The sequence below is a fragment of the Phasianus colchicus genome, chromosome 10, assembly GCF_987193195.1.
Source record: "Phasianus colchicus chromosome 10, bPhaCol1.hap1.1, whole genome shotgun sequence".
NCBI lineage: Eukaryota > Metazoa > Chordata > Aves > Galliformes > Phasianidae > Phasianus > Phasianus colchicus.
Window position 1 is genome coordinate 5,260,653 of NC_143445.1, and position 20,216 is coordinate 5,280,868.

Here is a 20,216-nt window from a genome sequence, read left to right on the forward strand (position 1 = left end):
GCTGGGAGGAGCGGTACGCGTGCGCAAAGCGGACGGTCGGCCAATGGGGGTGCGCATGCGCAGAGCGAACAGGCTGCCATCGGGGCCGCGCATGCGCAGGGTGGACAGGCCGCCATTAGGGGTGCGCATGCGTGGTGCTGCTTTTGGGCGTCGGGAGGGGGGAGCCGGGCGAAGTGCTACTTCGTGCGTGGCTCAGCGCCTTTCTTCCTTCTGGCGTGCCTCCCGCCCGGTTAGCGCCTATCTGCTTCTCCTAGAGCTGCTCTTTACGTCTTCTCGTCGCTGGGTTGTCCGGACGGGGCGTCGCCCCGCGGGGTTACCTCAGTTTGGGCGGGAAGCGCGGCCTCTGGAGCGCCTCAGAGCGCTGTGGGCGGGAAGCAGCGGTCTGGGGGTGGTGCTGGGCCCGCCGGGACCCTCACACCATCCCAGAGCTGTGTTTGGGACAAGCGAGCCCTCAGCTCACTGAGTCCTGCCCTGCTGAGGCACCTCGGGGCCGGTGCTGCTCCGTGTGGGTGCACTGGGCTGTGTGCAGGCAGCCTGTCCTGCTGGGTTATCTGTGTGCCAGGAAACCCACCTCACATTGGTGCTTTGTGGCTAGCTCTGGAGCTGGCCAAAGAGCTCCTGACGTGGGTTTTTGCTGTTAGATCCAACCCGAGTCCCACACGCAGCACAGTGGCTGTTACCTGTGTGGAGGCAGTGGCTGCTCTGGGGGCTGTTCCTTGTATGCTCAGCCTGTGGTGGGAGTGGGGCAGGGCTTCGGGTCGTTGGAACATTGCTCAGTGCCTCAGCAACCCAGTTTCAGGTTAATGCAAGTCTTACCTAATACTCAGCCTACTCACGGGGCCGTTGGGTTTATTTCCAGTTCTGTGCCAGATGATATGTGCAGAAACAGCTCCCTTGCCCCTCTAGTTCAGGGAGGCTGTGCTCAGTCTTTGCAAACATCAGCTAGTTACAGAGAGTTTCACCCCAAGGGCTGGTGCACTGCTGCCTGTTTATTATCAAACATCTTTTCCCAAAACACTCAATGGTTGTTCGGGGGTCAGTATTTCTGTAAGGCGAGCAAGGAAGCTGCAGAGCAAACTGTCTCAATTCAAGAGCCCAGAGCAGAGCTGGCATTTTCACGGGATGCATTTGTCACAGGAGGTCCTGCTGACTTTCTGTGCCTTCAGGGTGTCGTGATTTAATTAAGCGACCTTCCTCATTTCTTAATTGCTGCTCCTTTTCTGTTTCAGAGCTTTGGCCAGTGGAGATGGCAGGGACCTCAGACCAAGCTGGATGCGGCAGCCAAGCTGTGAGGATGCAGGCAGGTGTGCGAGCAGGGCGGTGAGGGCACAGGCAGTGTGCAGGCATGCATGGGAAGGGTGGTCTGACAGGCAGACTGGCCCGGCAGAGGGCATGGCAGCACTGCACAGAGCCTGCAGCTGAGAAATTCTGCTGTGATTACTTTCCCTTCCTCCCGGTGCTCACAGTTTAGCCAAATTCTGCAGTAGAGAGCTGGAGGGGGCGCAGGGAGTTTGTTTGCATTCCTCGAGGTTTTTGTCAGCTTAGTCCTGCAGAGCCAGGGCTCATCTGTAATACTCCTGCTGCTTCTGTGTGCTGTCAGATTTGCAGGTAGAAAGCAAGGGCTCAGAGGCCATGAGACAATGTGCTGTGAACTAGAAATTAAGGGAAGATGGAGTGGGTCCTTCCCCCAGCAGATGTAAGGCTCACACAGCTGTCCTGCACTCCTTGCAGGTATTGGATGGGGAGCAAAGATGGCACCAAGGTTTCTCTCCTGCTTTGGGACCCCACCATGTAGGTGTGAGGTCCTGTCATGGGGGAATGTCAGCAGGGAGCTGGGTCCACCTTAGGGCTGCAAGATTCCTCCAGCAGGCATGGTTATCCCTGCTGCCATTTCCTCCTCCCATTGCAGAAAAACATGGGAAATCTCAGGAATTGTTTGCTATTTTAAGCAAGTTTCTCTGTCCCTCCTGATATCACAACTTCCTTATTCTCACCAGAATAGTACAAGGATAATAATTTTAATCCTTCATGAAATGTTGGCATTAAAGGCTTTGAGCTGCTGGAAAAGTGCTGTCCTTAACAATGGGGTTAGTGTGACTGTGTGGCTCATCCAGCCTCCAAATAAACCTGCATAGATTTGTGCCATGTATAGCTGAGACTGTCCTGAGCCACAGAGTGCAGTCCCTGCCCTCACCAGCACCAGGCAGGCTGTTATTCTATGTGTTTGATAGAAGCAGGTGCCCTCTTGCAAAGTTTAATACAAGGAAAATATAATAATAGTCATACCTGCAGGAGGTTATATATTGTAACGCATCCAGTGTCTTTACAGGTCAGTTTTACAACAGTTGCATTTCTCAATCCCTGTAATTTAATCTGATGGTTAACTTCATGACTTAGTTCTTTACTATGTCTCTGAGCTTCTTCCTAAGTACACTGATGTGTAGTGACTCAAAATGACGGCATTTGGTGCACGTACATCCAGAATCCTGTTAGTGGGCATTTAAATAGACAGGGGTTACTCGTGTCCCATCTCTGATACTGGTAGTGAATGCAGTGATTCCAGAATCTGGGGTCACTGATAGTGGGTTACCCAAAGTCCCTGCCTTTAGATATGTGTCAGTGTGGAAACAATGTCATTCACTGATCTGGATGCTAAAGAATGGTGAGTAATTTTAGGTATATAAAGAATAATACATGTAATCTGTCATTAAAATCTCTTTATTTCACATGTGTTGCGGATGTCAAGGTGGCATAGCACCTCATACCCCCTACCACACCCCTGGTCTAAAGCCAACAGGGTTCCACTGAACTCAACAGCCACAATCTACGTCGTCGCTGTCCTTTGGCTGTGGACCTTGTGCCCTACAAAAACAACCTCGATAAAACCCCAGCTATCTAGCCGTCAGTGCCCGTGCTTTCACTTCACTTTGTGCAAATATTGGTTCCAAATCACAAAGAGGAGGGGCTTGGCACGTGGGCTCGGAGCACAGCGCTCCCAAACCAGCAGTACGAGTCTCAGCAACATGAGCTTGGCAGCGCTTTCACATTGCTCAGTTGCTAATCTTCCAAATTCTTTGCCTTGGGTATAATCCCACAAAATATGATTCAATTTGTCAACATAGCTACCTTATGACTAGTGTGCGTTTAGCTGGTCAGCCCATTTTGTACATTCCCTATCAAGTGGAATAGTGTGCGACAGCAGAAGCGGTTGGAAAAATGTTTTTCACCCCAGATAGCTCAGAGGCTGAAACTTACTTGCTGTTTTCCACTGCCCCAGCTTGCAAGATTACACTGTACGATATAGTGCCTGTAGTTAAGGTGCATTTATAATACTGTTTCACATTGACTGCATTTTTCATTCCCTATAATTTACATAGCTGAAGGTTAACTTCACAGCTTAATTCTGTATTATCCCTTCTAGTTTCCTGCTTGGAACAGGAATAAATCTAAGCCCATTTCTGTTTAGCAGAGTGTGTTTATAGTTCATTGTAGCAAGCTGGGTATATTTCACCAAGTGTCCCCATCTCCAGCATGTCTGGCTGAGTAATCAGTCTCATATGTGTGTGAACACCATGTGTGGCAGCATGTTGTTGGGACAGAGGTGGTTTTCCTTTGAGGACCTCATTCATAGTTTGGCCCTGTGTCCGCCCCTGAAAGAGACAGTTTGGCAGGCAGGAACAGTCTTGTGTCTTGTACCCAAGTGTCAAACTGGGCAGAGTACAAAGAAGCCATTCCTGAATAATAAATACTTTTAAAGCACCTATTTCTGTTCCTCAGGATATGGAGTTGTGGGACATTGACTCAACCCCTAGCTCAGAAAGCAGGGCAAGTGAATGCAGGCCTGTCTTTCAGGCTGCCCACTAACACCTCTCAGACATTCTTCCTTCCCTGTGGTCTCTGTGTCCTTTATCACTCAGCTCAGAAGCAGTGGTGCAGCCAGTGGTGGAGTGGCCTTAGGACCTTCTCTGCCCATCCATCCCACTTTGCCTTCAAGGAAGGGTGTCTAAGGGTAGGGCAAGGCAAGGCAAAAAGTGCCCAGAGCATCCCAGTCAGCTCTCCCTTTAGGAAGTCTCATCATCCTTAATATCCTCCCCCACCACCACCTGCACTCCCCACATCCCGAGCAAGGATGCAGGCCTGCGGGAGCAGCAGCACCAAGATGGCCAGGCAGTGTGATGATCCTGAAGAAGAGGCTCTGTGGAGCTTCTGTCAACCCAACACCACCTTCTGAGGCAGTGGGAATTGTGGCTGTCAGGCTGCAAGGAGTGATTTTGTTTACCGTTCCTAATAAGCCAGGTCTTGTTATCATGGGGTGAGCTGGATGTGTCATATTGTGACGGTCAGGGGCAAACAAAAATACTGTGGTGTGGATCTGCGCTGAGAATATCTGTGAAAACAAGGCTGGTGATGATGACTCACATCTCTGCAATGCCACGTTAGATTTGCTAAAGGCAGCTGGCTCGTGGTGTAGCACGGGAAAGGCTCCGCCCCAGCCCTGCTGTGGTGGCCTGGCCTCAGCTGGCAGCAAGAATTTTACAGAATCAAAAATCACAGTTGATCTCAGTAAGATCTGCAGGGGTGATCAAATCTACACCAGGAGCCATTTGGGGAAAGTGCACTTTTTATGGTAATTTTTCATGCCTGTAGACACAGAACTCAGTCCTGCACTGTGCAGAGCCTGCAGTGAATGGAAGCATGTGCTGCACTGTGTGGATGTGAATTACCAAGCTTACACTCTCTGTTAGGAGAGAACCCTGTTGGGAAAACTAACAAGAAGCACAGTTAAAACCACAAGCAAGGAAAGGGGTGCAGATGCATGGAAGCCAATCGCAGTTACTGGGACAAAACCCATTCTGTGAGGATGGCTTTGTGTTCAAACAGTGCATCAGCACCAAAAGGTCTCCTGAATTCCTTGGCTGGTGATGAACAGAGGCAGAAAAGACAGGAGACAAAGAATATAAGTGTTCAGACAATACGCTGAGATGCAAGCTCCTGATAATTCACCCAGATCTTGGAGAGCATCCTTGCTGTGGCTGCAGGAGGGGAGCTGTGGCCAGCTGTTGGGACAGGTGGCCCTGCTTGTGCCTATGGGTGGGTTGTGATTTGGGATAAGCACAGAGAGCAATTCATATCTGCTTTGTGAATGGAGGGTGCCTTGTTCACTGGGTAAACAAGCATTTTTCTCTAGGATGTTCTTAAGCACGTGCTTGTCTTTAACCCTCCCTTTCAGCAGATGACTTATTTCCTTAGCAGCCCCTTCCACAGCTCTTCCAGAAGCTTCCAGGATATTTCCAGCTCATGAAGATCTCAGACCCTTTTTACTTTACTGTTCTTCAGTGCTTCTCCCTCTTCTTCACTCAGAGAGATGCAGAGCCCATCAGGAAGTCCAGGCTATTGCCCAAGATGTCATCAGGACTAAGGGCATCATTGTGAATATGCTGCACAAATTTTTTGACAGGGAAGTACAAAAGAGAAAGGGAAAGCACATAATTCAGGCTGATTTTTTTTTTTTTTCTGTAAGCAAACTGAGCAACTTCAAGAGCTCTTTACCTTCTGCTTTTCTTATGTTTCTTTGCAAACCCAAACCCATGCATGCAAAAATATTGCTGTTGCTCGCTTCCTTCATCATGTGGCAGCACTTGGGAACCAGTTGGTAGTGAGGCTGGGCAAGCAACCCAGGAGACAGATTGTCCACATTTGGTGAGACCAAATTCTGCTGTCATCCAAGCTGGACAGTGTTTGAGGAATGTGTCCTTAAGCTGAGATCACCTCCCCAGGACTTTGGAGGAGGTAACGTGTTGACCTGGAGCAACAACACCTCTGCACTCCAGCTTGTGGTCTGGGCAGGCAGAGGCAGAGCAGCATCCACCTCTGTTCCATTGGCTGGGACCAGGTGTTGCACTGGTTCAGTAACCCTTGCTTGGATTGTGAAGGAGAAAAGCTGAAAGTTTCCAAAGGCAAACTCGGGTAAACTCTTGCTGCAAGGCTCTGGTGTCCACATGGAGCTGGGCATGGGGTGAGGTCAGCCCTGACCTTCATTGTAGCAGGGGCTGCCCCCCCTCCCTGTCCCTCTACAGGGGCTTCTCCCATGCAATTCAGGTTGTTCCATGCAGAGCTTAGGGGCTGCCTGCTAAATCACACCATTAAATCCCTGAGTCCGGGTTTTAGTGTTTCCATGTGCCTAGAGTGTCTTAATCTGGGCTGCTTGGGGAATTTTTATCCCGCGGATCCTTTGGTATGCCTGGAATGTTTGCTTTTCCTACTGCGTGCGTGTGTTTGAGGCACTCCTGTAAAAATAAGAACTTCCTGGCCGCCTTGTAAATCTTCCCTTGACCAGCACAGTCGCCTTGGGTGATTAATAAATGGGCGAGCTGAACCCAGCACCCGCGGGGAGCTCAACAAAGGGACCTCGAGGCTGGCCTCCCTCCAGAGCCCGCCCAAGGGACGCGCATGGTGACACCATTTTTCGGTAAGAGCCTGGGAGAGGAAGAACAAAACGGAAATTCCAGCGAGCTAAGGAAATGCACCAGTGGGCCAGAGCTTGGGAGGCGTTTTCTATTGTATCATCGAGCAGCTAAAACATACAGCTCTGCTGGAAGGTTGTTCTGCCGGCATTGGAACTTGGTGTTGGCACTGCTCTTGCCTGGAGCTGGTTATAGGACTGCTCAAAACTCAAGGTGCTGAGTTTCTTCTGGGGCCTGGTCTGCTTGAGGTCAACTGGAGTTGAGCTCAGTATTGCTCGCACTATTTTTCTTCTTATTTCCCCACTTCTCTTCTTGCATCCTCTTCTGCCCACCCTTCTCCCAGCGGCCGGTCACAGGGCTTCTGTTTCAGTGCCAGTATGGAATGAAAAAGCATTTTTAGAGCCTCCCTTCAGCACCTGCTCATATCCCAGTGCACTGCCTCTAGACTCAAGTATCACTGTGTTTCTCCTGTGGGTTTCCCACTGTTGTATCTCTCCCTGTTAGTCCCAGGCTTGTAGTAGCTCCTGTTCCCCTCCCTGCTTTACCTTGGGTGTTTCCTCCAGACATTTGCTGGACTAGAGGAAACTGTATGGAGGCAGATGCTCTTCACCTTCCCCTCTGCACACCTGCCCAGATGTTGCTCTCACAACCATCAGCACACACCACAGGAGGTCAAAAATTTGTGACAAGGGCGTCAAGGGACATTTCACGCTCTTTGTGCCCATGCAAGGTTTGCCTGGAGCTGCATCTCAGTAATGAGCCTTCTGGCAATCCACTGCTTTTGAGCAGTGACAGCCTGGTGTCACCCTCCCTGTCAAGTTGAAGAGTTCCTGCTGTGTTTGGGATCCTGCAGTGAAGAACAAGCCCTGCCCAATGCTCTCCCCCACGTTTCTTATTTCACCAAGCCAGTGCACGTGTTGGAGATGCCTGTTTGAGTCTGCTTCAAGTGTTGCCATTAGGCATGAGAGTCAACATTCCTTTTCTTTCCCTGCTAACTGCCCCTTGGACAGCCCTGATCTTTCACAGTGTTAGTTCTCACTTAAACATCCAGGAGCACAACACCAAGAGGATTTTGCCATGGCAGGTTAATCCCATGACAGGGAAAATGCAAAGCTTCCTTAGCAGTTTGGATGTGTGCAGTGATTTCCATCACAGAAGAGCAATAAGGAGGAGGGTGGCCAGCATCCTGCTGCCCCTCCCCGTGCAACCCCACTCCTTTTGCAGGTGGAGGCTGCAGATTGGGGTTCTTGCACAGAACTGCCTGTGAGAAGATGTTCTCCTGCCCCATGACCACCCTGTGGTTGAGAGGTAACAGAGGGACCACACCATCCCAGGGATGCCCTGGTACTGGAAGTGGCTTTTATTTAGGAGTTGTGTTAGCTTCTCACAATTTTCTCCTAGGCAAAAGGATCATTTTCAGCTTTCAGAGAACTGTAACCAAAAAACATTTGGGGTCTGGTTCCCCAGAATAAAACAATTTCCACCCTCCCCTCAAAAAAGGCTCAGCCTTTTTAGTCCTCTCCCACCTCCAGCCCTCCATGGAAAGGCTGTGAAGCCAATCTTCCCACAGGAGGTATCCCATAGCCCACAGGGCTGCAAATGTGACATGAGTTGTTCTTGTGTCACCCCACAGCCCTCCTCTGTCCTGGAACCCCCTCCCCGCCAGCCCTCCTGCAGGCAGGAAATCACACCCAGAAATCTGCATTTCTCAGGAAAGAGCGAAAATGCCACAAAGGTGAGAATGTGGCCAAATTATTGCTGGCGGGAGCAGAAAAGGACAAGTTAACATCCAGGAGTGGAAATTACTCATTTCAAGAATGGGGGGGGGGTGCAGGGCAGGGGGTGGGGAGAGGTAAAATGCAGAGAAGAGAAAGACACCAGTGCATTTCTGACAACCACATAATGTAATCAGAAATCTGCACTTCACACTTTGTCTTTGATGTTGGGACAGAAGATGCCTATTTGTGCTTCAGTGTGGTAGGAGCTGTGTCTTGGGGGATGGCTGCTCATGGGGACCACCCCATCACAGCCCTTGTCCTACATCGCTCCAGTTGAGCCCCAACTGAGGTGTAGAGGTAGAAAGATTTTGGGAAGATGATGGCTGAGAAGAAAGAATGGATAACGGGGCAGCAGTGATGGGTGTCACAGTCAAGGCTGCAGCACCCATCTTGCACCCCAGCAGGACATGGCATCACCCTGCGTGTCCCGGGACACAGGGTGCCAGCCAAGGTGACATGGGCTGGACGTGTCCCCAGGGACATTCTTGAGGTCTCACTGTTGGGCTGTTCACAGAGCTGTGGGGTTGACAACCCCAATGGTTCGAGCCCACATGGATCCTGGCATGAGTAAACAGTGCGGGAATGGGGAACAGGTGCTTGCGTGGTGACTTGAGCCCTGTTTTTAATTCTTGCTTTGAAGCAGGGATTTGTGAGAGGGACAGGAGGAAGCTTTTGGCATCCTAGGGCTCGGTGGACATGGCACCAGGCTGCCCATGTGCTGTCACCATCCCTCTACAACCATCTCGCTGGCCACAAACCTCTCCATCACACGCATCCTCCCCAGCTTCGGGGCTCGGGAGTGGCAGTTGGGAGCCACGAAGAAAGCCAATGTGATCTCATCCCACGAGTATTTTCTTGGCTCATTCAGCTCGCTCCAACGCCTCACCGATAAGGCTGGACGATGAGGTCAGCAGCAGGGTTTGGCATCGCCGAGCTGTGTGTCACCGAGGAGCCTGGAACTCCAGCACCTGCACTTACCCCTGCGTTTTGGGGTTGGGGCTGCAGGGAGCTGCTTCTCCCCATGGTGAAACCACTTCTGTGTCTTCTGGTCCATAAGCCTGTTTGTTCATATAAAAAATACCACCGGTTCTGCTGCCCCATTCCTAAAAGTAGAGATACCAACACATCTGATATCTAATCTCACAGCTAAGAGGATCTGAAGCTCTGGGATGGCAATTGGCAATCACAAGCATCCCAAGCATCTTGCCTTTGACCAAGACTTTGGCACATCACCATGCATCTCCATCTCCACACCAGCCCTGCATCCCTTCCCTGCAAGACTGCCAAGTCTGGGCTTTGGGGGCTGCTTCGACCTTTCCTCATCCTCTGATGAGAGGCAGAGGGTCTGTGTGGATCTGTGGATGGGAAAGGTGTGTGTGAAATAGCCAGCAGCTGGTTAGACTCCTCCAGGGGAACATGGAAAGGTGGAAGCTTCCCATATCTGCCGTGTTAGAAAGAAAAAGAAGAGCAGAGGGCTTTTCCTCTTCAGATCACTTTCCAAAGCGCTGTTATCAGCCCAGGAGGGGTTTCCTGCTGCCAAAAATAGAGCAGTCTTGAGATAGGAAGGGAAGCGGGATGACGCAGGCATAGATAAGGCTGCTGGATGAGCCAGGGGGGCAGCTGGGTGCCCCCATCCCACCGACAGACCCCCGGTGGGGTTTGGAATCTCACCCACACCTGCACTGTGCCCAGGGCTCTTGTTTCTCAGCCCCGTTATCAGTCAATGAGCGGCCAGGTGCTGAACGTAAGCCCGGTGCCTCCATCACCGGGGGCTGGCAGGGGAAGCTGGCCGGTTTTCAGGCTCTGCAATGTGCATCTGTGCCTCTCTAAAGGATGCTGCAGGCCTGCAGCGGGGTTTGGCCGAGCAGACAGCATTCCCCGCATCCTGTCCCCTTCCTTCCCCCAGACAAAGCCCCTCAAGGATGGCAAAAGGAAGAGCCCGACGGCCCGCTCGGGGCTTTGTTCGGCCTTTGGAAGGTGCCAAATTCCCTCTCTCAAGAATGAGAGCTTAATGTCCCGTATCTAATTAGCAATTTTCCCTGCACCTGCCCCTCCGCCGCCCCTCGGGCCATCTGCCGTCTCGGGGCCCCGCTGTCGGACGTGCCCGGCGCTGGGCGCTGGGGGTTCCGCGGCTCCTCCGCGGCGGCTGCACGCCGGTGAAGCGGCTCTGCTCCCCGGGGCTCCGTGCCGCCGCACCCCACAAAAGGAAGGCGCAAAGCACACGTGCAGCCCGCACGAGAGGTGGGGGCGGGAGGGCAGGGGGGGCGCGCTGGGGAAGGGGAGCAGCGCTGGCAGAGGGCAGAGCAGATGGGGCCGCGGCTTTTTGTAGGGCCGAGAGACAATGGCGCGTCTCTCGGGGCCGGGATCAGGCACGAAGATTTATGCAGGCGGGCAGCTGGCGGGCAGAGCCTCGCGGCCCCCCCGGGCGGCAGCTGCGGCCCCAACCCCTCGCCAGCCCCCAGCCCGGCGCTGACAGCGACCGTCCCGGCCCGAAATGGCGGCGGGGCGGGCGCTGCTCCCCCTGGCGGCGGAGCGAGGACGGGGAGGAGGCGGCGGCGGGGCGGGGCGGGTCCGGCCCCGCATTCCGGGCATAGCAGCGCCCGAGCCCGGCCCCCGCTACCGGCGGGGCCCGCAGTCGGCAGCGGCCTCGTTCCTCGGGCGGCAGCACGGCCGCGCCGCTCCGCCATGCCCCGGTAAGTGCCGCCCTCCCCCCGGCCCCGTCCCACCGGAGCCGCACAGCCGCGGGGAGAGCCGCGCTTCTCCGGCCCCCCGCTGACGTCCCCGTGTCCCCCCCGCAGGTGCCCGCATCGCTCGTAGAGCCCCCGGACGGACGGACGGAACGCGGCGGAGATGAGGACGGCGGAGGACTCGAGCGGGACGGTCTTGCACCGCCTGATCCAGGAGCAGCTGCGCTACGGGAACCTGACGGAGAACCGCACGCTGCTGGCCATCCAGCAACAGGCGCTGCGCGGCGGCACGGCCGGCAGCCCCCGCTCGTCGCTGGAGAGCCTGACCCAGGAGGAGAGCCAGATGGTGCCGCAGTCTGCCCGGCAGGAGCCGCAGGGCCAGGAGCACCACGCCGACCACCTGTATTCCGAGCACGGCGGTTACCGTCCGGCCCAGCCCCAGCACAAGGGCGAGGAGCTGCCCAGCTACGAGGAGGCCAAGGCGCATTCCCAGTACTACGCGGGGCAGCGGGGCGGGCAGCAGCACGGCGGCACCCGACGCCCCGACGACGCCCTCAAGGACCTGAAGCACGGCCACGTGCGGTCGCTGAGCGAGCGGCTGATGCAGATGTCGCTGGAAAGGAACGGGGCCAAAGCGCACGGCCCCATCAGCTCGTCCCACAGCTACCCGCAGCTCTCCCGGCAATACACCCTGCGAGGGCAGCGCCCCGAGGGGACGGAGCCGCGCGGGCCTCCACCGGAGTACCCCTACATCCTCCCCGGCCAGGAGGCGGCTGTCGCTTACCTGTCTCGGCCCTGCTCCCGGGACGGGGCCGGCTTCCAGCACCCCGAAGTCAGGTAACCCGCAGCCCTCGCCGCTTCTTGGGTGCAGGTTGGTCCCGGTTTGCCCCAGCTGGTTCAGAATTTCCAACCGACAGCCAAAACTCCACTGCTTTGGGAGGGATCCGGGATTAATTCAGGAGCTGGAGGCAGGTCAGGAAATGGCTAAATTCGGCATGGGCCAGTGTGGATAGAAAATGTGTTGCTTGAAGTGGAAAAAACTGCCTGGCGGTCTCTGGCTGATGGTGCCCCCGGCCCCGTGCCTTTCAGCAGTGTGGATGGGAGCATTGAGCAGTGCTCCTTCCTTCCAGCCGATTGACACCTCCAGCAAAGCCTGGCTCTGCTTTGAGATCTGTGAGTGTGGAGATCTGGGCATCTCCTGGTGCTCAGGGAAGGCTGGGAGTGTGGTGTTCTGGCATGAAATCACTATAGGCAGGAGCTCCAAGCTGACTTACCAAGGCAGGGAGTGATAGCATCTCTGGCAGGAAACGCTCTCCTTCCAGGGAACAAAGAGGGGAAGGGGAGCTGTGAGGAAGATGCATTTGTTCTTCCTCGCTCCTGGATCACCCCATAGGAATGCGGGCTCCAGCAGGGCGGCTGCATGGCTCAGGATGGCTGAGGCAGCCATGGGATGTCGAGGAACTCTGAGTGATAGAATGAGGATGTATTAACAGTGTGGTGGCAAGGCTTCGAGCCAGGAGCCCTGCCAGGAGCACTCTCTTTGCCCAGAAAAAAACGAGAAGTGGTAGTGCTGCAGACTTCCAACACTCATCCTTCACTGAGGTTTTTCCTGACTGCATCACCCAGCAGTAGGGTGGGACTGAGCCCCCCTGACCTAGCAGTCAAGTCCTGATGTTCTCAGGTGCTTAAATCCTGGATGGGGAAGTGCTCAAGCTGCAGACAGCACCATCAGATAGGGTTTCCTTCATATTTTGTGTGCTTATGGGTGAGTGCCATAGAGTGCCATAGTGCTCACAGAGCCTCTCTTATCCTTTTGAGAATGACCAGGGGGCACCCAGCACCTCTTTTGTCCAACGAGCACCCCTGGGTGCTGCACGAGCTCTGTATATTCACACAGGTCAATTGGAGGATGAGAACATGGAGGCTTGAGGTGGTCGACGTGTTCATCCCCACCAAGTGGCTGAGCATCTCTCTCTTTCCCCCCCAGCAGGCTGATGCCAGCGCCCGTCCCTGCAGCATTCCTGCCCCCTCCGAGCACGCTGGGCTCGCTCAGCCCTGCTGGTGTGGAGGCCCTGGTGAGTGCACAGGCGGCCTCAGCTGGCAGCCGGCTGGCCCAAGTGGATGCATTGCTGCGGGAGAATGAGAGGCTGCTGCTGGACAATGAGAGGCTACAACGGGAGCTGGAGAGCTGCACGGAGAAAGCCAGCCGAATCCAGAAGGTGAGCTGGCCTCTGCTCCCTGTCAGCGTGCTGGAGATGCAGGACCCCAGTCCCACTGTTTATCTGGGATGTGGGCAATGAGCGCAGATGCTTGGCTCGCTTCTGCTCCCCACACAGTGCCTCACCCACCAGCATTCATCCCTTGGGGAGGAGGGAATGGCTCAGTGATCTGCCCTGCCATGTCACAGGCAGCAGATCTGGGTTGAGAGCAGGTACACCCAGGAATGGCCTCATCTGCACAGCGTGGCTTTGTCCCTTGTTTTTGGGAGAGCTCGTGCATTTGCTTCTTTGCCGCCTGGGGCAGGATCAAGCAGCTGCTGTAAAAATTCACCCCCTTTCGTGGTTTAATCTCTGCCTCCTCCCTCCTCTGGCTGCCCCCCACAGCAAGCAGCTGTGCTTTGGTGGCAGCGCAGCTCCTTGGCCAAGTGTGGAAGCGAGGGGAAAAAGAGCCCATTCTGAGCTTCCAGTAGCACTCAGGCTGTCTCCACCCGCCCCAGGAGCGTGCCCGGCCACCACAGAAAGCCCTTTGTGCAGCTTTGCACAAGGGCAGGGCTGTTCCCTGCCGGACAGACGGACACTGGGAGGCACGGGGAGAAGCTGGGCCAGCCCTGGGGGAACCACACTCAGCCAAATCCACGCTAAGGCAAGAGAACTCCCTCTACACCCACAAGACTGAAAGCAAAACAAAAAGGGATTTTGCCCCCAAACCTGTGTTGTAGTGGGGGTTTCTTACTCTGCGGCTTCTGCCTGTCCTCTGTGGGTTTGCTAAGCCCTGCTGGCAGTGCAGGATGGGTCCTGAGCCTGGGCGATGTTTCGCCAGCATCTGCCTTTCTTTTCCTCATTCCACAAATATCTCACCCCCACCCGTCACTTCCTCCTCCCCAGCTGGAAACGGAGATCCAGCGCATCTCAGAGGATTACGAAAACCTCATGAAGGCATCCTCCAAACGGGAAGCACTGGAGAAAGCCATGAGGACCAAGAGAGATGGGGAGATGCGGCGGCTGCAGGACTTCAACCGAGACCTGAAAGGTGAGAGCAGCTGTGGTCCACAGGTCGGTTGGGTTGGCCCGGTGGCTTCTATGCCCCAGTTCCTAATTCCAGACCCTTCCTTGCCCTTACTGCTGCAGGCCCTCTCTGTCCATCAGCCTTTCCCAATATGCTTCATTTTAGCAGTTTTATTAGTCTGAGTGTTTCCACAGGTGGGAGGGGGTAGGTGGTTGGGATTCTGCTTCATCTGTCCAAAACAGTCCTTTAAATCTAATTTTTTTTTATTTGTATTTTTGAACCAGAACGCTTGGAATCAGCCAACAAGCAGCTGGCCAGCAAGACCCAGGAGAACCAAGAGAGCAACCAGGGCACAGTGGCGAAGCTTCTGGCGCAGAGTAAGTCCCCAGGGGCTTGGCTTTGCCTGACTTGCCACAGCAGGGACTCAGTGCAGAAGCCTTTATGCTAGAGGAAGAGGTGGAGTGGGGGGGTGGGAGCTTTTTGCCCTTCCCCAGGGAGAGCTGTGCTGCTCCGGGCGCTGGATGCGAGCCATTAATCCTGGCCGGCCGGCGGGGTGACCTGCATTCTCCACATTCCTGCAGCCGTGCGCCGGCTCTTCCAGCACAAAGTCCGCACTCCCTCCCTGTGCTTGCCCAGCCCTTCCCATGCTTTTCTCCTATGCAAGCTGGAATTTCTTTTCGGGGGGGAAAAATGCAGCGAAATCCATATTTCTATTTCTCCTAAATGTTATTTCATCAGAGAGCTGGTGTTGGTGTTGTGGGGGAGGAATTGTGACACCTTCCTCGCAACAACTAGGTGTAACCTAGGACAGATTTTCTCATCGCAGACCAAATTTTTGGCTGGAATTTGCCAAAAAGAGGCTTTCTGATGCTGCGAGTGTCCATGCTGGTGTCTCAGTCCATCAGTCCATGTTCTGAAATGTGTGCTGCAGGGTTGCCACCTGGCCCCAGTGCACCTCATGTGCTGGGTGAGGACTGCCGACATCACACAGCCGAGTGGAGACCCATGGGCACAGCCTCTTTTGGGAGGCCTGTGTGGGCCTTTTCATCCTCCAGCATTGTGTCTCCAAGTCTTAGCTGGGTTTTCTTTTGCAGGCTATGAGCACCAGCAGGAGAAGGAGAAGCTGGAGCGGGAAGCCTGCCTGCTGCGCAGCGCCAACGAGGACCAGCGCCGACGGGCAGAGCTGCTGGAACAGGCGCTGGGCAGTGCCCAGGCACGGGCAGCCAAGGCAGAGGCTGAGCTGCGGAAGAAGCGGGCGTATGTGGAGAAGGTGGAGCGGCTGCAGGCAGCCCTGGGTCAGCTCCAGGCCGCCTGCGAGAAGCGGGAGCAGCTCGAGCTGCGGCTGCGGACCCGCCTGGAGCAGGAGCTGAAGATGCTGCGGGCTCAGCAGGTAAGGACATCCCGGGGACTGTGAGGTGGGAGGTGCCGGCGATCTGCGTCCCAGCATCTCCTCACCTTCTCTCTGGGTCATTTCTTGGCTGCTGCAGAGGCAAGTGGGAACTGCAGGTGGAGGGACGCCCGAGTTGAGCGCCCACAGGCTGTCCGAGCAGCTGAGGGAGAAGGAGGAGAAGATCTTGGCCCTGGAGGCTGATATGACCAAGTGGGAGCAGAAGTACCTGGAGGAGTGCACCATGCGGCAGTTTGCCATGGATGCTGCTGCTACTGCCGCCGCCCAGCGGGACACCACACTCATCAGCCACTCGCCACGGCACTCACCTAACAGCAGCTTCAACGAGGACCTCCTGCTGGCCAACCACAAGCACCAGGAGATGGAGAACAGGTATCCCACCTTCCCAGTGAGCTATTTGTTGGGTGTTGCAAGCTGCGTGCATCCCCAGTGAGCCAAGTGACCCCTGTGAGGTTTTTACCCAACACCTTGGCTCCATTGCAAGGTCCTCCTTCCCATCTCAACTTCTCCCTCTTCATCTCTCCAGATTAAAAGCCCTTCATGCCCAAATCCTGGAGAAAGATGCCGTCATCAAAGTCCTGCAGCAGCGCTCACGGAGGGACCCCAGCAAAGCCCTACAAGGCTCCCTGCGGCCAGCCAAGTCTGTACCATCTGTCTTCGCTGCCTCTGCTGCAGAGGGCTCATCCCGTGGCAGCACAGGTAAATGGGGATCCCAGCCCCCTTTGCCTCCAGCAGGGAGCAGCCTAAAATTTCCCCTTGCCACTTTAGAGGTGGCTCTCAATAACTGGGGAACTTGGGAGTGTTTTGGGTGGGATTTCTCCCATGCTGACAAATTCCTAATGCTGTTTCCTCCAGCAGGCAAAACTGCTGCAGATGAGGCAGCATCAGTGCTCGCTTCTGTGCCTCTGCCCTCCCATGCCAAGCATGGCAGCAAGGATGGCAGCACACAGACAGACGGAATGGCACAGAGTCGGGGTGAGGGTGCAGAGTGCCCAGCCAGCTCAACAGGTGAGTCCTGCGGTCCCCACGGATGCTCCAAGGGTTGTGGGAGGCACAGGGAGCGGGGCTGGGCTTTGCATTGCAACTGTAAATCTGGGCACTGAAGAAGTCCAGCTCCAGGAGGACAATTGTACTCCCTTCTCCAGATCTCACATTCTCACTTCATTTCTCTGCAGAGAGCTCAACCATCCCCAGAGCCCCAGACCTGTCTGACATGGTGGAGATCTTGATTTAAGGCTCTACTGGCCTCTTGGCTTCGACTTTCCAGCTCCCGGGCCAGGAAGACCCACCATCATGACGATGGAACTGGCCAAAGAGGAGCGGTGACAGCATGGTCCTCCACGTCCCATCTCTGCCACCGTCCCCACCATGTGCCCTACGCATGGCCCCAGGGACACTGGAGTGCCTGGCCCCTGGTCACCCAGAAGATGCGACTCCCTGTAAATACACCCCTGTTTTGTAGGACAGGAGCAAACGTATTTATCACTTCAGCCTCCTTCCTCTCCTCTCCTGGGCTTTCTTCCATTCCCTCCCTCATCAGCTCCTTTCCATCTCCATCCCCATCTCAGGAGCTGCTGGGAGAGCCCTGGGCACATCCCGTGCTTCCTCACAAAGGGAGAGAATGGGGAATAATGAAACAAAAAAGGAAAAATGAATAATAGAAAGAAAGTAAGTCTGAGGATAAACCTGCAGGAGGTGAGATGCTCAGAGTGGAGCAAGCGTGTCCCACGGCGGGGTGGGACGTGCTGCCCTGTGCCCCTCTACTGGCAGCTGGCTTCTGCCCGTAGCCAATGCTGACTGCTCAGTCCTCAGAACTCAGACACTTCCCAGCCCTGCCCTTCATACATCTCTATATTTTTTTTTCTTTCTCCTTCAAACGTGTGCATTTGCTGGACAACTGCATTTTTTATTTTCTCTCTCAGACACGTAAAAAATGCGTTCTGTTCTCATGCATTGTTTACAAAGTAGAAAACAAAACAAAAAAAGAAAAGGAAAAAAAAACCCCACAAGTTAATATATTTTATATTAATATTGTTATTTCTTTTTAAGTATTTTTTTTTTGTGCTGTGAACTTTTTTATTTTCCTGCCAAAGATGACGAGTTCTTGTTTGTGCATTTTAAGTTATCTGAAGTATTTAAACATAAACCTGGCTGTTTCGTTATGCCGCCCTATACTGAGATTGCTGTAGCATTCCACTTGGTATAACAATATTTTAATAAAAAAATCAATAAAAAAAACCCACAGAGCTCGACCTTCGGTGCTCTTTTAGCACACAGTGCCAGAGGCTGAGCATGTAGGGGTTCCCATGGCTGTGGGACAGCTCTCTTGCTGTAGGGGTGGATTGGAGAGGTCAGAAGCAATGGGAAGGCTTGAAGTGCAATCCTGCTTTGCTTGTGGGCCAACACTCCGCACTGCAGCCTTCAATGGGACTCCTGCAGCCTCCCAGGGCTGTACCTGTGCTGCCTCCCCTCTCCTGCTCCCCACAGCTGCAGTGGCTGCCTGGGAAGGGCTGCAGCATTCCTGGCATTCCACAGTGCTCACACCCGCTGCTTTATTTACCCAAATCCGGATGCAGGTCTGACTGCTTGCAGGCGGCTTTTCAAGAGCTGCAAAGAAAAAACAAAACAAATGAGGAAAGGGAAGGAAAATCCCGAAGCCCACCTGTAAATGGAGCAAGATGGGGCAGGAGGCCCTGGCTTCTCCTCAGGATGCATCAGCATGGGTGAACTGTTTGTTTCCTAGGGTTGCTTCTGAGCTTGAGGAGCAGCCTGATGCAGCTCAGTGTGTGTGCCCAGGAAGGCAGGAAGAGCTGAGACCCACCAAAATCCTGCCCAGGTGCCCGCGCTGCTGCAGCAGCATCCACCAGTAAGAAATGCTTCCCAAATCCCACCGAGAGGGGAGGAGGCGGTGTGCAGACAGGCTCCAAAAACTGATGTTTCTGTCTTCGTGGTCTGGTCTGCACCCACGCTGTCTCCTCAGCGTTGTGCCATCGACAGCATCACTTGCACCTTCATCCCACACCAGGTCCTGCTCTGGTGAGGGCACGTCCCTGCCACAAGGTCACCAAGGATCCATTTGCTTTCTCAACTAAAATACTGAGAGGGAGTCAGAGCTGCTCCCATCCTTGTGCTTCTGATCCTTGTGTCCCAGTATTCCCGTGTCTCTGTGTCTTTGTATCCCTGGGTCCCCACGTCCTCAGTCTTTCATCCCTGAACTCTTGTGGCTTCAATCCCTGGGCCTCTGCATCCCTGTATCTTGTATCCATCATCACTGCGTCCCAACTGAGAATGAATCTTGGTCCTCAGAACATACCTGGGGCTGGGCCTCTTCATCCTCCTGCCTCTGTTCTCCTCTCCATTTCTGCAGCCACGTGCTATGTCTGGAAAGGGAAAGGGGAGCCTATCACAATCTCCTTGAGATGGAAAACACCACTTTAAAAATCCCCCAAATCCCCACCTCCCATCAGGATTGGGCAAAAAGGGGGATTTCCCCCAGTCTTCGTCTGATACAGGAGGACCCATGCAGGGGCGAACTGTGGGGCACAGCAAACCAGTTGGGCAGAGCATGCAGCCTCACGCCCCAGCTTGCTCTGGGTGCAGGAATGAGGCTCTGCCCGCTGTGCAGGCTCTCCCCACTGCAGGGCTGCTCCTTCCTCAGCCCCAGCCCTCCTCCTCCTCCTCCTCCTCCTCGGCTGGAGCACGCTGGGCGAATTCCTCATTCCTGTTCCCCGCGCCGCGCTGCCTGCCTGCCATCTTTGCATGCAAACAGTAAACAGGCTGTTATTATCCGGGATGCTTTGAATAACTGTGGCTATTTTTTCTCTTCCCAGTATTCTAAAAAGGCAAAAAATTCCCTGCGGTTTCTGAGTCAAGTTTTTTTTTTTTTCTTCTCTTCTCTTTCCCTCTCTCTCCCTTCCCTTTCCTTCCCACCACCTTCATGACCCTGACAAACCAACGATGAGCTCCCTGCCATGCTCCAGGGCTCTGTGAACCTGGGCAGTCCATGGGCTTTCCATCTCTGGAGAGCTACCAACTTTCCAGGCATGGCCAAGGGCACTTTTCTATTCCAATCATCCCATGACTTGTGCTTAGATCTGTTGGGATGGAGTCATTGGGATGGGGTGGCCTTAGGGTACCTCTCCCACCTGCAGGGCTCACGCTCAGCACGGAGTGATGGGGAGAGGTGAGAGAAAGGTTTTGAGGTCAATGGATGCTCTTTTAGGTGAATGTTGGGTTGTTGCTTCTTGAAGCTCTCCGTTTTCCAACATGCCTTTGGAAATACTCATGTGGAAATTGAAAGGCAGAGAAGTGACACAGCTCACCGCAGGGCTTTATGCTTGCTCACGGGTTTTGCTGCAGCAGGAAGGGTTGAGAGGTTTGGGGAGCTCAGCAGACCTATGTGCCCTATCTGGAAACCTTGGGAGAAATTGAGGAGGAAACTGGGAAATTCCAGTTTTTCTGCCTGGTTGCATCTTCCAGGCTAGAAAACAATGCAAAGCAGCCCCAAGCCAGATGTATGATGCTGTGGAAGACTCTGCTCTATCACCCATCCTTCATGGGCTGCAGAGCTCAGGCTGGGAGTCGGTGAAGCCCTTCTGCCCCGTAGTGGGGCTGCACTTCCCATAGGCTTTGCTCTGGGGAATGCTTTGTCTCC

The 20,216-nt window shown here is 54.4% G+C and overlaps 1 protein-coding gene across 4 annotated transcripts; it reads left to right on the plus strand.

Annotated features, from left to right (window-relative positions):
* Nucleotides 1–131: 131 nt before the first annotated feature.
* On the plus strand, nucleotides 132–19,350 carry AMOTL2 (angiomotin like 2). Of its 4 annotated transcripts, XM_031596536.2 has the most exons (11): nucleotides 132–229; nucleotides 1,230–1,304; nucleotides 11,041–11,766; nucleotides 12,917–13,148; nucleotides 14,034–14,178; nucleotides 14,439–14,531; nucleotides 15,249–15,544; nucleotides 15,642–15,934; nucleotides 16,089–16,261; nucleotides 16,418–16,570; nucleotides 16,738–19,349. In XM_031596536.2, the coding sequence occupies exons 3-11, from the start codon at nucleotides 11,093–11,095 to the stop codon at nucleotides 16,794–16,796; spliced, it is 2,118 nt and encodes a 705-aa protein (XP_031452396.2). In that variant the 5' UTR covers nucleotides 132–229; nucleotides 1,230–1,304; nucleotides 11,041–11,092; the 3' UTR covers nucleotides 16,797–19,349. The 4 variants fall into 4 exon arrangements, with proteins under 4 accessions (XP_031452396.2, XP_031452398.2, XP_031452397.2 ...); XM_031596538.2 differs by lacking the exons at nucleotides 132–229; nucleotides 1,230–1,304 and adding an exon at nucleotides 10,812–10,935 and having other exon boundaries at nucleotides 16,421–16,570; nucleotides 16,738–19,350; XM_031596537.2 differs by lacking the exons at nucleotides 132–229; nucleotides 1,230–1,304 and adding an exon at nucleotides 10,812–10,935 and having other exon boundaries at nucleotides 12,920–13,148.
* Nucleotides 19,351–20,216: the final 866 nt, after the last annotated feature.

Bases quoted from the DNA above. Each gene is read 5' to 3' on its own strand.
- AMOTL2 (XM_031596536.2), top strand. From the start codon at position 11,093: ATGAGGACGGCGGAGGACTCGAGCGGGACGGTCTTGCACCGCCTGATC. The intron at 15,545-15,641 runs GTAAGGACATCC...TGGCTGCTGCAG, and splicing joins AGATGCTGCGGGCTCAGCAG to AGGCAAGTGGGAACTGCAGG. The intron at 15,935-16,088 runs GTATCCCACCTT...TCATCTCTCCAG, and splicing joins CACCAGGAGATGGAGAACAG to ATTAAAAGCCCTTCATGCCC.